The sequence below is a fragment of the Eurypyga helias genome, unplaced genomic scaffold (assembly GCF_000690775.1).
Source record: "Eurypyga helias isolate BGI_N326 unplaced genomic scaffold, ASM69077v1 scaffold735, whole genome shotgun sequence".
Classification (NCBI taxonomy): Eukaryota; Metazoa; Chordata; class Aves; order Eurypygiformes; family Eurypygidae; genus Eurypyga; species Eurypyga helias.
In genome coordinates this window covers 121280-135608 of record NW_010253254.1, presented here as the reverse complement: position 1 = coordinate 135608, position 14329 = coordinate 121280, and the positions used below count along the sequence as shown (strand labels likewise).

Here is a 14329-nt window from a genome sequence, read left to right as displayed (position 1 = left end):
GTTTTGGTTGCACGATGTATCACAATGTTACTGATATATTTTATTTATGTATATATTTACTGACTGTTACTTTTTTCATTGTGTTGGCCAGCACTTGATTAAGAGTTCCACAATGATAAAGACCTTTTCTTCAGATCACATGGCTGATCTCAGTGCTGATACTCTTCTCTTTTGGCATGTTCAGAGCACACTTTAGAATGTCAGTGGTAGTTCTGCATATGTATGGAGAGAAGGCCATAGGAGATGACATTTGCCATGTGGCCTTGAGATGAAAATTTTGCCCTAAGATAGTTCCTTTAGTATGATTTCTTCTTTTTTTTTTTTTAACCACCAGAGCAGTCACTTTTGTTTTAACAGAAAACAAACCTCTAAGACACTGTTAAAGAGTATCACTAGCCAAGAGATTGTTTGATATGTTCTAATAGGGTCAAGCAAACACTGGCTGAGCAAAAAATTGGTGGTAGTAGTACTATTCTATAGATAGTATTCTATACTAAAGAATCTATAGAATAGAATACTATCTATAGATAGTATTCTATTCTAAAGACCCTCGATACTTTTAATTTCTGATCTAGGCTTCTATTACACCACACCCAGTTAAACATACCAATCCTAGATAGACTCCAAATTATGACACTCCACATGTGCAGCCATTTGTGCAAATGACATTATTTAACTCTGTGATAATGGATTGATTACTGTTGACTGGAAGTGTTATTAATCTCCAGAAATTCTGAGGAAGAGATAATAGCAACCTATAACTATGCAGCTTAGCAAAATAACATTTACATATAAAATGACAGATATAATGCATATATAATGTATATATAATGACAGAACTTATTGTTTCTATTTCTTTGCTACTACTATTTTTGAAGAATAAACTAGCTTGAAAAGCAATCTTAGCTTTCCTATTTTCGTGTTCATACAAGAATGAACTGAGTGATTGACTGTGTAAAATTAGTTTCAAGAACAAAATCTCTAACGAAACATTTTGTTCTGTTTTTTGTTTGTTTTTCCTTGCTATTAGCTTGGTAGCCACAAAGGAAACAGACAGTGCAAGATCTCGTAGCATGCCAATGTCGCCATCTGATTTCCTGGATAAGCTAATGGGTAGGATGTCAGGCTACGATGCAAGGATCAGACCAAATTTCAAAGGTAATTTCAAACCTAAACTTTCAGGATTTCATTACTTTTTCACACACAAATGCTGTTAATGGAACAAATAAGAAAACGAAGAAAAACACTTACTGGAAAAAAAAAAATGCTTTCTTTTGCCTTTCTTTGCTATAACAGTTCCTTTCAGTAGCAATATAATCTGTTCCTGTCACTTTCACAGCTGCCCAAATGCACAACTTTTGAAAATTTAGTTCCTCACTAGATCTGAACCGTCTAATAGGGTTTGTTAGTTTTTTTTTTTTTCTAAAATGCATATTAATAGATTCGAGTTCCCATCTTGACTACTATAACCTGAAGCATTCCAGAAAGCAAGTTCTGTGAAAGAAAGGCCTAATCCTCATACCTGCCTGATCCTAACTAAAAGGAAGAGTGTGTTAATGATATAACCATCAGAGGCAAACTTATCTTAGTTACCAAATGTATCACCAAATTAGACTCCTCATTCCTGTGTCCCACTTGTGCTTTGAAATGGCCAAAGGGGCCATCTTTTCTCTTGTTGCTTGCCCTCTTCTCAGTTCTCTACTGAAACTGCAGGTTCTCAATACCTGGAATTTTTCTTGGTGTGTGCTTTTTATGCACTTGTCTCAAAGAAGATTCAAACAAGACAAAGGAGATTCAAAGAAGATTGGAAGTCCAAACTTTGTAAATGATATGGTTACATCTTCCGAGGGTCTTAGTGCAAACCGTGTTACCCAGACTCAGACATGCTAAAGTACATTATTGAATGGAGGATTATTTAACCCATTCTAACTTTTGCAGTCTGAGGAGTTTAGGTGAATTTGACTATTTTCTTTTAGTATGAGAACAGTTCCCACAATATAATGAAACTATATTTAACTCTATTTCTGAAGCTTTAAATCAAGTAATCAATCTTCAAATTCTCCAGAATATGAATATATTTTAAAAGAATAAACATGTTGATATTAAAAACTATTATTTCTACTTTGCCTTAGCTGCCTCCTCCTATGCCTATCTTCTTGAGTCCAAGAGATCCCCTACGCTCTAACACTTCACTATAAGGAAGGTTTTACTCTATGTTTATTAAAAGAATTTTCCTTCAGGCAGACAGGCCTTCCTCTTCTAAGATATCTGTCACTACCATTCCAGCTTAATTCTTATTCAGAACTAAATTTTATCATTATTTAACATCTCCAAGACCCAGAAACTTAAGTGATTATGACTTTAAAGCCATTGCTATTTACTGGTTTGGCCAAAATTTTCTCAGACTGATCCATAAGGACTAAGTAAATAGTTTGTCAAATTACTTCGTCACCAGGAAGACGTATACAGTTGGTGTTCTACATATAAACTTAGTACTCAGGATTTACAGCAGCTGGAAATGCACTACTTTTAATAAGTTCGTGATGCTGATTTTTCTCAGAAAATTATAAACATGCACTGGCAATTCAAACACATCACTGAAAGATTCACAACAGTGATCAATATCCCTGATGACCACACAGAATAAGTCCCTTGGCACAGTGATCAATATCCCTGATGACCAGAATAAGTCCCTTGGACTTTCCTTGCCAGAACTGCTTTGAGGAATGTTCTAGTGCCTGGTGTCCCGGAGGCTTAACATATCAAACAATATTTGCAGAGTAATGCAAAACACTGTATTTCTAAAATTACTTTCTTTTATGGATTATAGCCCTTAAATTATTTTTCTTCCTTATTAAAATTACCTTGCCTTGTTACCACATATAATCCAACTTGCAAACTGCAGGTTCAACCTAAGGTAAAGCTGTGCTGGGCAAAAGAAGACCTCAGGCAAAGTCTAAGTACTGCAGTTTTTCTTTTCCCCTAGTGTCTTGAAGTCCTACAAATAAGTGTTTAAAAATGAGCATTTTACATCTTAGTAGTTGATCTAGCAATTGCATTTTGGAGTTTGTGATGGACACCATGCAATCACAGTCTTCTGATGGGGCTACAGTGAAGAACAGGCAGATGGTGTAGAGATTAGCAAATTCAATACAGTACTTCTTGAAAGTATAATTCAAAAGACTTAGAGCCTTGTTTCGTAACTGCTGAAATTTAAAGAGACAAAACCTAATTTGACATTGTTCTTTTCAAAAAGTGCACATTCTAAATCTTCTAGACAGATATACAGTTTGAACAAATCTGCCCAGAATGATTCAGATCTATCACTAAGAATAAGTATCTCCTTAAGTGACTTTGCCACTTTCTTACTCCTAGAACAAGTGCTAAGGCTTAATGCCTTTTTGAGTTTTTATACTGGCAACAGCTTTAAAGAAGCAGAATGAGTACTAATAAGCTAACTCAGACAACAATTTTAAATATTTTTTTCCAATATAATTCTTACATAGACAAATGTTTAACTACCATCTCTTAATCATAATTAATCTTGGTAAATGACATAATTTTTATATTTTGTATATGAGTGCTCTGCTTTCAGATAAGGAATTCTGCATATCTGTCCTTGTTCAACAGAAATAATAGAGAAGACTTTTGTTACTAATTTAGCTATGGATTAAAACAGAAAACTAAGAATCCTTTTAAAATCTTTGTTCGAGTTGCAAAATATTCCTATTTCCAGTACATCAAGCCTATAGCAAGCTACATCTCTTACTCGGTTGTTCCACATCCCAGACTATATCTGTCCCTGCAAATATGGGAAATACATCACTGTCTTTCAAATTTGGACATAATTATGTAATCCATGTGTAAAAATTCTCATGGCCTCAAGACAGTTAGAATTAACCTGGTACAAAAGAGGGGTTATATTTCTGAATTTATACAGCCCAGAGTGCACCACAGATAACAATCTATTAAGGTGGAAATTTGAGGACTTACATAGGGAAGTGTAAAGCGTTCCTTGCCGTGGTATTGCGAAACAGTTTTCAGCAATCTTTAGTTTAGGAACTTCTTAAGCCAGGACTTAACTGAAAAAAATAATTTAGATAAATATGATTGCTTCTGAAAGTGCTTTATACTTTGGGACTTTCCAATAATTTATGGCATTAAAATCATCATGTTTTGGAATAGTGAAAACTATCGTGTTTCATTTGCTTTGGATTTGGTGACTCTTTTACTGATTTTATTGCCATGTGACATATTGAGAAATGGAGCAAAAGGATTACTTCCTTTTGATCTTTACAGATTTCTATACTTCCATATCGCTCCCTACCGTAAGCTTTTCCAATGTGAAGAGCACTGTTCTACTTAAGCTGGTTTTGTGTGGCAGCCTTTCATAGAATCTGTGATCCTGGTTTGACTTCTTGACATCTCTTTTCTCCCTATTACATCCTTTTGAGGCAGACAGAGGACAAATTTTGAAGTATTCAAGACAGAAGTTCATGATCTATGGTAGTCCTTTTTTTTTAATATATGTCTTTGCATCTCCTATCTTTATTGATTAGAGAGCATGCTTACAGACAACTACCCATAGTTAATCTAGCCTCTCTTTCCTGAATTGAAATCATAAATGTGACGCCCATCAGTGAGATTATTTGGCACTTGACTGACACTGAATTTCATCAAATATTTTATTGCTTGATAACCTAGTATTTTGTGATTTTTCTTCTTGCAGTCAGCATTACGTACATCTACCCTAAATCACCTTATGCCAGAAGCAATATTATATTGCTATATCCTCTTTTCTAGGTCATTAATATTGGAATACAAAGATTTAGTGCAGATCCATGGGGAACTCACCAGCAGTCACCTCACACTTTGAAAAATGGCTCTTTATTCCTAACGTTAAATAAATTTAAAACAAAAGGTCTATAAAGTGCTATATCTCACTTCATCAAGACTAATATCCTCAAAAGACTTGGACAAAAGATCACATTGAAAAGTTTTTGAAACTCCAAATAAAGTGTTGTAGTTAATTTAATTATATATAACAATAAAAATTAATATTTAAGTTAATTATATTGGTTTTTCTACATGCTCATCTCTCAGAGAGCTTCAGTAGATCTGAGACCTGTCCTTTCAGGAAAAGTAATATTAATCCATATCTATTAATCATAGGAGTTCTCATCATTTCTGCCAGTTCGGGTGGTACAGAGGTAAGGTTTACAGGGATAAAGTTCATTGTCAGAGTCATCCACCATCATACCTGAAGTCTGTTTTTCTTTTTTAATTCAAGTTACCCTTGCTGGCCATGGTACACATTTCCACTGATAACAAAGCTGACACAGCTGGTAGCTGACGCACAATGATTCATATTTCCACAATTTTGCAAAGACTTTTATAATGTTTGGCTTCATATCACCTCAGCCTGTCAGATTGCTCCTTTTCACTTAGTCTGAATTGTCTTCTACAGTCCTCATACAAATCTTCCATCAGAATGGCTCCAGTAGTTGACACATCTAGCAATTGGGGACAAATGCTTCTACAAAGACCTCATTTAGTTCTTCTGCTCTGACCTTCTTCACTTTCATGGATACTTTTATATCTTGTCTTCTCTAGACTTCACCTTCCAGATCTTGACAGGATTCTATTTTTAATGCCTTGCAGATAGTTAGCATCGTTAGCTTTTCTGTCTCTAGTGAGTTTCACCTCTAATTTTTTTTTCTCCTTGTCTATAATCTATGTTCAACTTGCCTGAGTTCCTGTGTTTATGTCTTCCACTTTTAACAGTTTCATTTATGCTTCTTTTTGACCATGTTTTGGGAAGTTCATTTTTCTCCTTGAGAGTTTTTAGTGAATCTGCCTTTACTCATCTCCCCTGCTTTTTCTTTTTCTCTTGATCCTTTTCAGCAATTGTCAGTGTCAAGCATTAACTGAATTCCTGGAAGTATTGGATATGCTCAACAGCTCTAAATAATTAACCAAGCATCAAAATGAAAATAGTGTCCAAGTGATGCAGAGTGATACCTCCATACCTGAGAATTCTGCTCCATAGGTGTAGTCTTGTGTATTATAACGACTGAAGTGCATCCAGTGATTTCTCATTGCAATTTCATTACAGTACTTCAAAACAATAATTTCTTAGTGGGTGCTTACACCTGCAAAAAGAAACCAGATTCTCCAGTACTAAACTGGATTACTGATATAAGAATATCAAGGTGCAGGGGGGTGCCAGAAAAACCCTGTGATGGAAAAACTTTGTTTTGGCTGTACACAGACTGAAATTGATAAGAAATAATGGAGAAATTAGCATGCTCTACCACAATGCCATTTTTACAGAGATTTTCAGAGGAATAATTTCAAACCTTTTCCATGAAGAGACAATTCATTGTTCAGTCATCATAATGACTGTTCTGCCGCTACTGATTCTTCACAAATGCACGATAAAACAGAACAACAGTTGAGTGAAGACCCATGGTAACAGAAGATTCAGCTTAAATGGATTCTTAACAATTCTGTAGGTTTAAAAAAAATTACAATACAATCTAAGTCATTCTTTCTTATCCACATTTGTTCCTGTAAGCAGTAGAGATAAGAGCAGCAATAATATCTTTCTGTTGCCAGTAATGAAAGATAACATAAAAGGTAGCAGCCTTTAGTGAAAAAAGTCACTTCTTCCCCTAATTGTTGTAAGAAGTAACATATATTGCTCATTGAAATGCAAATAAAAATATTTTATACCATATATTTCAAATGGGATGTTGATTTGAGAATCATCAGTGCAAGTTTGAAATTAACTTTCTCTCTTTTTTATTGCTAGAACTGGCCAGCCAGGTAGTATACCTTTGAGAAATATCAGAAGAAAATTATTAGAAACCATTCAATTTAATCTTTTATTAAATGAGTTGTGAACATGGCATTATTTCCTCCTAAATCAATAAACATTGTTTCATAATGGTTTATTTTTTACAGTCTCTCAAAAAGAGATTATTCTGGAAAAAGGACTGGTGTGTTCTTTCTCTTGCAGGCCCTCCAGTTAATGTCACATGCAACATATTTATAAACAGCTTTGGATCCATTGCAGAGACAACCATGGTAAGATATTTTACCTCAAACAACGTTTAAAGTTCAAGCTGAATATGTTCAATGAACTCAAAAGCTAGCTAGGGCTTTTCTTCCGCTGGAACTAAATAAAGAGAGAAATCCACTTCTGAGAACAGAAAGTGAGAACATTTAATTTGGCAATTGATTTTTTCTAACAGAAAATCCATCATGATACCATCAAACACAAATAAAATAAAGCAAAGGATTGTGTTTTTTTTTTAATTTATTTGTCTGTAAGTTTTATTTGACAGTTGCAATGAACTTATTATTTTCAATTAAATAGTTTCTATAGAGTTCCACCTTTTTAACCCCAAAAATGTCAATTCATCAAGTTGCTTGTGTATCTTCTACTTTATATATATAATATCTTTTCATATATAATAGCTAACATATAATTATAAATATATCATATGTAATGTTCATTATATATTTTAGTATTTTATAATTTCACTGTATACAGTGCATATGTGAATCTATACTTTATTTAAAATATCCTTCTTCCATAGAGCTATTACACAGAGATAATACAATAACTAAAATACTGATGTGCTATATAAGATTCCATTATCAATTCTAAGAGTGGGGTAAATATTAGTGGACTGCACACTTTTTGTACATACACTTATAATTTCTCTATTAAAGAAAGGCAGAGGAAAGACTACAAAAAGACTGGAGATTTTAAGGAAATGGAGGTCAAAAGAAATAAGGAAGGAAAAAAGAGAAATCAAAGTCTAAATATAGTAAAACTAGATATTGAACCGTTAACCAACAAAAATAATGTGGATAATTTTATTTAACTGGTGAAACGTATATGCTAATAACTTGGAGTACACATTTATTCATTAAAATTTGGTGAGAGAGAAGACAGGCACTCTTTCTGCACCCAAGTGCCTCACATATTTTAAAGAAGGCAGTTAAATACCTTTGGAAACAGTTACATAGTAATTTGGGGACAGAGAGGGTTAAAATATAGAGAGTTGAAGAACTGTGCAAGTTTTTAAGATCAAGTAAATACTCTGAAATCCCAGCAGTTTCAGGGGTCAGGATATGTACTTGGAATGACAGAACATAAATGAAAGGTAATAGGTAGAGAAAAAAAAAAAAGTATATATATATAAAGGAATAATACTGAGCAAAAGCCATCCTTCTGAATTACCCCTAAGAGCAAAAATGAGACTTGTGAATGTAACCAAGAACCGGTAGTTAGGAAATCAAGAATATAAATTTTTAAAGTCAAATATTTATGCCACCTATCCCCAAAGTGACATTCACAGCTGCCTGATCTTTACTCGCTTTCAAACACAGTGGTAGATGTTACTGAGAGAGGCAGATGATTTTTTCCAGGTAGAAAATTACTTTAATTTGTATTTGGGTGCCTTGCCAGATTGCAAATCCCAAACAGATTGACATGGCATCCAAGGAGATTTATTCTGGTTCAATCAGAGGATTAAGCAATGCCCACATGATTAGAATAGTGCTCCACAACTACATTTTAATGGCCGTGTGGGTGAATCTGCTGCAAAGCAGGAGGCAGACCACAGGGTCAGTAAAGTGCAAAGATCCAGCAATTAGATCACTCTAAAAAGGGTGTTTGGAATACTGAAGTTGCTACCACTTAAATAAATTGTGCTGAATTTGGGAAGAGGGTGCCTGAGTTCGCATCTCAAGTGCATTTTCTCTCCAAAAAGTTAGAATTATACCAATTTCCTTTCAGTACAGCTTAGTAAGTTAGTACAATACTTCTATTTTATAATGAAATTACATTCTGTCTGTGTTGCCTTGAAAGCCAGTTAAAACAGTTGAGACAGACTACAACCTGTTCCAGGTAGTATGTTACAGAAAATACCAAACCTGGTCAGAAACACAGGGTTGTTCATCCTATCAGTTATACACATTCAGAAACTGGACAATTAAGCACAGCCTTGCACTTAGGTCAAATGCTGCCTTCAGGATGCTGTTATCCTGTTTATAATGTGTTCACTGATACTGTTCAAAACAGGCCCTTGCTTCCGGTCAGCAGCTGTTGACCTCTCAGAGGCTCAAATCTACCTTTGCAGAAGAAAAATAAATACTGATACCGTAGTCCTTAACATTCATGTACCTATGTCTTAATATTTATTAATGTTTATTAATCGTTATGCATATGATGACTTATTAGAACAACTTATTAGACTCAAAAAGGACTTTTATATTCCTGATACTTCTTTTTTCCAAACTGTAAATGAAGGAGCTTATGTAAGCAACACGTGCAGAACAAAACCTGGCCATTAAGTGGTACCTTGTAGTTTTGCAGGTATTTAAAGCTGCCAGGGGAGTAATGGGAGATGCATATAATCTGTTAGCTTCAGAGAAACCCGAGCAGATGAAGCTCCGTGCACTCTTGGCTGTCATTGTAACTGCTCTTGGCACTGCCAACCTCCCTCCCTGTGTCTCTGGTTCCCCAGTTCTCTACGGATGACCAAGATCTTTGAGCTCCCCCTGCTGCCTCAGTTAGGTATAACACAGTAAACAGAAAAAAAACCCACGGAGTAAAAAAAACCCCAAGGTCGGCAGCGAACTAGCCCGGTGCCAGGGTTAAACTACCGGCCTTCGCAGATCTGAGTGAGGAAGAGGAGTCTGTCAGTGTGCGATGGGAGCTTACAGTGTGCAGCGGGAATCCGTCTTCACGCGGGCGCATCCGCGCTGCTTTGTGCTTTTACAGTGCCGTCTCACTGATTTGGAGAAATGCCAAACCAAATAAAAGCAGCTTAATTTAGTTTACAGCTTATTAATTCTGCAAATTGGTTCTTTCTTTCATTTTTCTTGGATTTTTTCCTTGGTTGGTTGGTTGGTTTTTTAACTTTATTTCAACTTCTTTAGAGTATGGGTTACAGTTATTTCATATCCCTTTTTTTTGTCTCAAAAGACAAATCGGATGGTTCACAGTGCAGAACAGGCATGGCTAGAAAGCTGTCATTCTAGTTGAACCCAGGTTAATCCAAGTGATCATATGAGGAACTTAATTTATGTCATGCATCCTCTGAGGAGGCAGAAAAAATCCTGTAAATCACATAACTTAAAATTCCCTAAAGCAAAATTCCATCATTGGCACCACTTAGGGTCCAGCTTTGCCAATCTTTCTGTGGTTTTGAGCCGAATAGTAGTACCAGATCTGTGCATGTCTCAATGATATTCACACGCATCCTCTAGCCAAGTAAAACTCCTATTGCTTCACCCATCTAAAGGAAAACCTAGGTCCAGTCTTTCATTTTGCACATGATGCTGCTATTCTTTTTTTTTACATGAAGATATAGGAACCTTAAAGAATAAAGATTTTTAAAAAAATGTGGTAGCCCAGAATAAAATTACTATTTCATTATATGACATTAACATAGATAATTAATATGAATTAACATCAGAAGCTTTTTATTTAAGGTAAGTAGTGACACATCTAAGCGCACTTAACCTTAAAAATCTGATTGCTTGATCATGTAAAGTTAAATGTATATTGGAAATATAGGAACTATATCCTACAGGAAACCACATCCTCCTTTTTTATTGATGCAGTGGAACTTAAATTTCAGGTTTTATCACAACATCCTCGGAAGTTCCTTACGGAGTTTCTCTTTGTAACCCAAGCTGTGCTCAACTTGTATTTGCACTGTATCTCCCAATGCTAAGAGATTTCCTCATTGTTAAGAGCAGTGTCATATATATTGTTGACAGTTACCATAAAAAAAAAGTTTATTCGGTCTTACAGTGCGAGAATAACATCACTGACAACATTTTCAGCTTACAAATGTTCAGAGACAAAATACTGAATGCATGAAGCAAAGGCTACAGAATATTTAGGTTATGGGGCAGATAGTAGGCCATACTAAAAGCCTCCTTTTATTCAAGTAAATATGACTGACCAACCTCCTCAAGGTTTTCCGAGTTTTAAAGGTCAGGAACAACACTGTCATCTTAATGCAGATTTACAGCAATATTTAATAAGTATGTATTAATATGCTTAGCATAATACATATGCTGAAAGTGCGTTGAAAGGGACTCTCACTGAGAGACCTAATGGCAAATGACAACAGTGCAGACGATTAACACATTTAAAGCATGTCTGTTATTTGTTCCTGCCACGTTTTTGCTGATGGGTATTTCTTGACTTTGCCTGAAGAGAACTGTTATCCTGAATGTTGTTAGGAAGCAGGTGAAAGATCTGTTCTCCCAGCACTAGGGAGATTATCTTACATTCACAAATAAAATGTGCTTTAAATCTACATTAACCCATTCTTAAGCCATCATAATTACACTCCTTTCATGAGTCACAGCTCTAATTTATTAGCTTCATCTTTCTTCAAGTGAGTATTTCTGTTCCTGTTCCATTCTATGTATTCTGGGTCGTCTTTAAACCAAGTACTTGGAAGGAGCATTCATCTTTTCTACATTACAAAGCTTAATGCTGGAGAGTTTCACCAAATTTTTCCTAAATTAATAATGTGGTTGATTGTCTCAAATACAAGGAAATATATGCCTTCCTTTGGTGCAAATATGCTGAAAAATTCTGTGTAACTGTTTTAGCAATATGTTGATACTCATGGTGAAAATACCCTGAAAAATTCTGTGTGATTTTTATAGAAAGGTGTTAATACTGAAGTGATGGGCAGAAATATCTGCATTGCACAAAGTTTATCTCAGACGAGTGAACATGCAATAAAGGCCACTTTACCATTTCAAAATTACAAAAAAAAATCACTTTTTTTCACTATTTGACAATTAATTCCCTTCTATCAAGAGACAGAAAAGTCAACATATTGATCTTGTAGGCATTTGAAAGGGTGATTATTTAATATCCTTTATTTTATCATAAACTTGCCTCTGCCACCCTGAGCATGGGTCACAGAGTCAGAAGTAGACATAGGTTTTTTCAAATTCTAGCAGGTCTGCAGCTGTCCAGTTTGTTACATGACCAGATTAATCCATGCAAATCCCCCTTGAACCTGCATTCTAAGCAGACAGCATCATATCACCCTCCCAGGACACAGCATCTGGTTTTTTGTCGTACAGAAATTCTATAGGACGCAACCAACATGTGCTTGAAAAAGCACATTGAGATTCCCTACTAACACAGAAAATCATCCTTACACGAGTTCGAAATGAAGAGAAATAGTCTCACTGCCTTTCCTGACCTCTGGGAAGCTTATGAGGACGATTGTGTTATTCTGTATATTTTCCTAACCTTCTCTTTCTGTGTTATGAGAATATTCCTGGATTCTTTCCTGGCATCTATACCAGAATTTTTTTCTCAAGAAATGACTCCAGCCTTTTGGGCTTCTTTTAGGACTGCAAAAATAAAATAAAATCCAATTTTTTTTTTTTATTCCTTTGATAATTTATAAATTATTCAAAAAAAAAAAAAAGACAGTGTTTGTATTGGATCATTCCAGAATTAAATTCCAGGAATTTCGTCAGCAAATGTGCTTTGCACTGAAGAAAATAGTTTTCACTATTATGTTTGGTTTATGTTTGGACTAGCAAAAAGACCTGATTAAATTGATTTTTAAAAATTGAGAGAAGCAGCTTTGCGTTTCCTGGAGTTGATGGCCTTTGCAGAAGCTGGTGCCATATTTCTTCTGGTCCCTCATGGCAGTGTTTTTTAAAGTGTTTTCAGAAACAACCCTCCAGTGAGTTATCAGAATCATAGAATCATTTAAGTTGGAAAAGACCTTTAAGATCAGATCCAACCATTAACCCAGCACTGCCAAGACCACCACTAAACCATGTCCTTCAGCACCTCATCCACACATACTTTAAATACCTCCAGCTATGATAACTTAACCACTTCTCTAGGCAGCCTGTTGCAATGCTTGACAGCCCTTTCAGTGAAGAATTTTTTCCTGATATCCAATCTAAACCTTCCCTGGCAAAACTTGAGGCCATTTATTCTTGTCCCACTGTTTTCTAAGTTACTTAGAAAAGTTACTTTCAGGTAGTTGTAGAGCGTGATAAGGTTCTCCTTGGGCCTCCTTTTCTCCAGGTTAAACAACTCCAGTTCCCTCAGCCACTCCTCACAGGACTTGTGCTCCAGACCCTTCACTATCTCCATTGCCCTTCACTGGACACGCTCAGCACCTCAATGTCTTTGTTGTAGTGAGGGTCCCGAAACTGAACACAGTATTCATGGTGTGGTCTCACCAGTGCTGAGTACAGGGGGACGATCACTTCTCTAGTCCTGCTGGCCACAATGTTTCTGACGATGACCAGGATGCCACTGGCCTTTTTGGCCACCTGGGCACACTGCTGGCTCATATTCAGCCGGATGTTGACCAACACTGCCAGGTCCTTCTTTGCCAGGCAGCTTTCCAGCCATTCATACCCCAGAGCGTAGCGTTGCGTGGGGTTGTTGTGAGCCCAGTTCAGGACCCAGCACTTGGCCTTGTTGAACCTCATACAATTGGCCTTGGCCATTGATCCAGATCCATCTGTAGCGTATTCCTAACCTCAATGAGATCAGTACTCCCACCCAACGTAGTGTCATCTACAAATGTAATGAGGGTGCACTCAATCCTTTTGTCCATATAATTCATAAAGATATAAAACAGAACTAGCCCCAGCATGGAGCCCTGGGGAACAGCACTTGTGACCAGTCGCCAACTGGGTTTACATCCACCACAACTCTTTGGGCCCAGCCATCAAGCAATTTTTTTACTCAGCATTTGTCAGACAGCATTTAGTCAGTTGCTTTTCTGCCTTCCATTTTGTCCTTTAGGTCCCACTCCCTTTCATTGTTATTCCTCCTATACTGACAAGCAGTTTCTCAGCAGGTGCCCAACATTTTACAAACAATTCCGTTTCCTTTTTCATTCTTCATATGTTGGCTGACCTCCATTAGCTGTTTTTCCATGACTTCCCAATCATGTCAATAATCACAAGCACCTTCTTATGAGAATCTGGGACTCAGGCTTATTCCAAGCTTTCATAATCAGTCATGCTACTTGCCATCCTGCTGACTATGCCAATTTGTCGTGAATGAATGGGTTAGGCTGCTTTAAAAAATCACCCTCAAAGATATAAGAAAAAAAATGTAATTTTAATATAAATTTGTGAAAAACACAACAGAATTCAATGGCAAGGCTCACTCTATCACATCTTCAACATGGAAAAAGCACAGAAAAGGGAAATCAAATTAGAATTGGGTTAGAATGATTTACATATAGTTCGGGGGAAATAGAGTTGTCATCAGGTCGGTGTGATTTAT

General features: G+C 36.1%; 1 protein-coding gene across 1 annotated transcript in view; it reads left to right on the top strand.

Annotated features, from left to right (window-relative positions):
* The first annotated feature begins 1031 nt into the window (after positions 1-1031).
* GLRA3 (glycine receptor, alpha 3) overlaps positions 1032-14329 on the top strand; it is a 63878-nt gene continuing 50580 nt past the window's right edge. The window contains exons 1-2 of the mRNA XM_010152594.1: positions 1032-1158; positions 7022-7089. Of these exons, the coding sequence (XP_010150896.1) occupies positions 1074-1158; positions 7022-7089 (153 nt within the window). The 5' untranslated portion in view covers positions 1032-1073. The remainder of the gene's footprint in view (positions 1159-7021; positions 7090-14329) is intronic.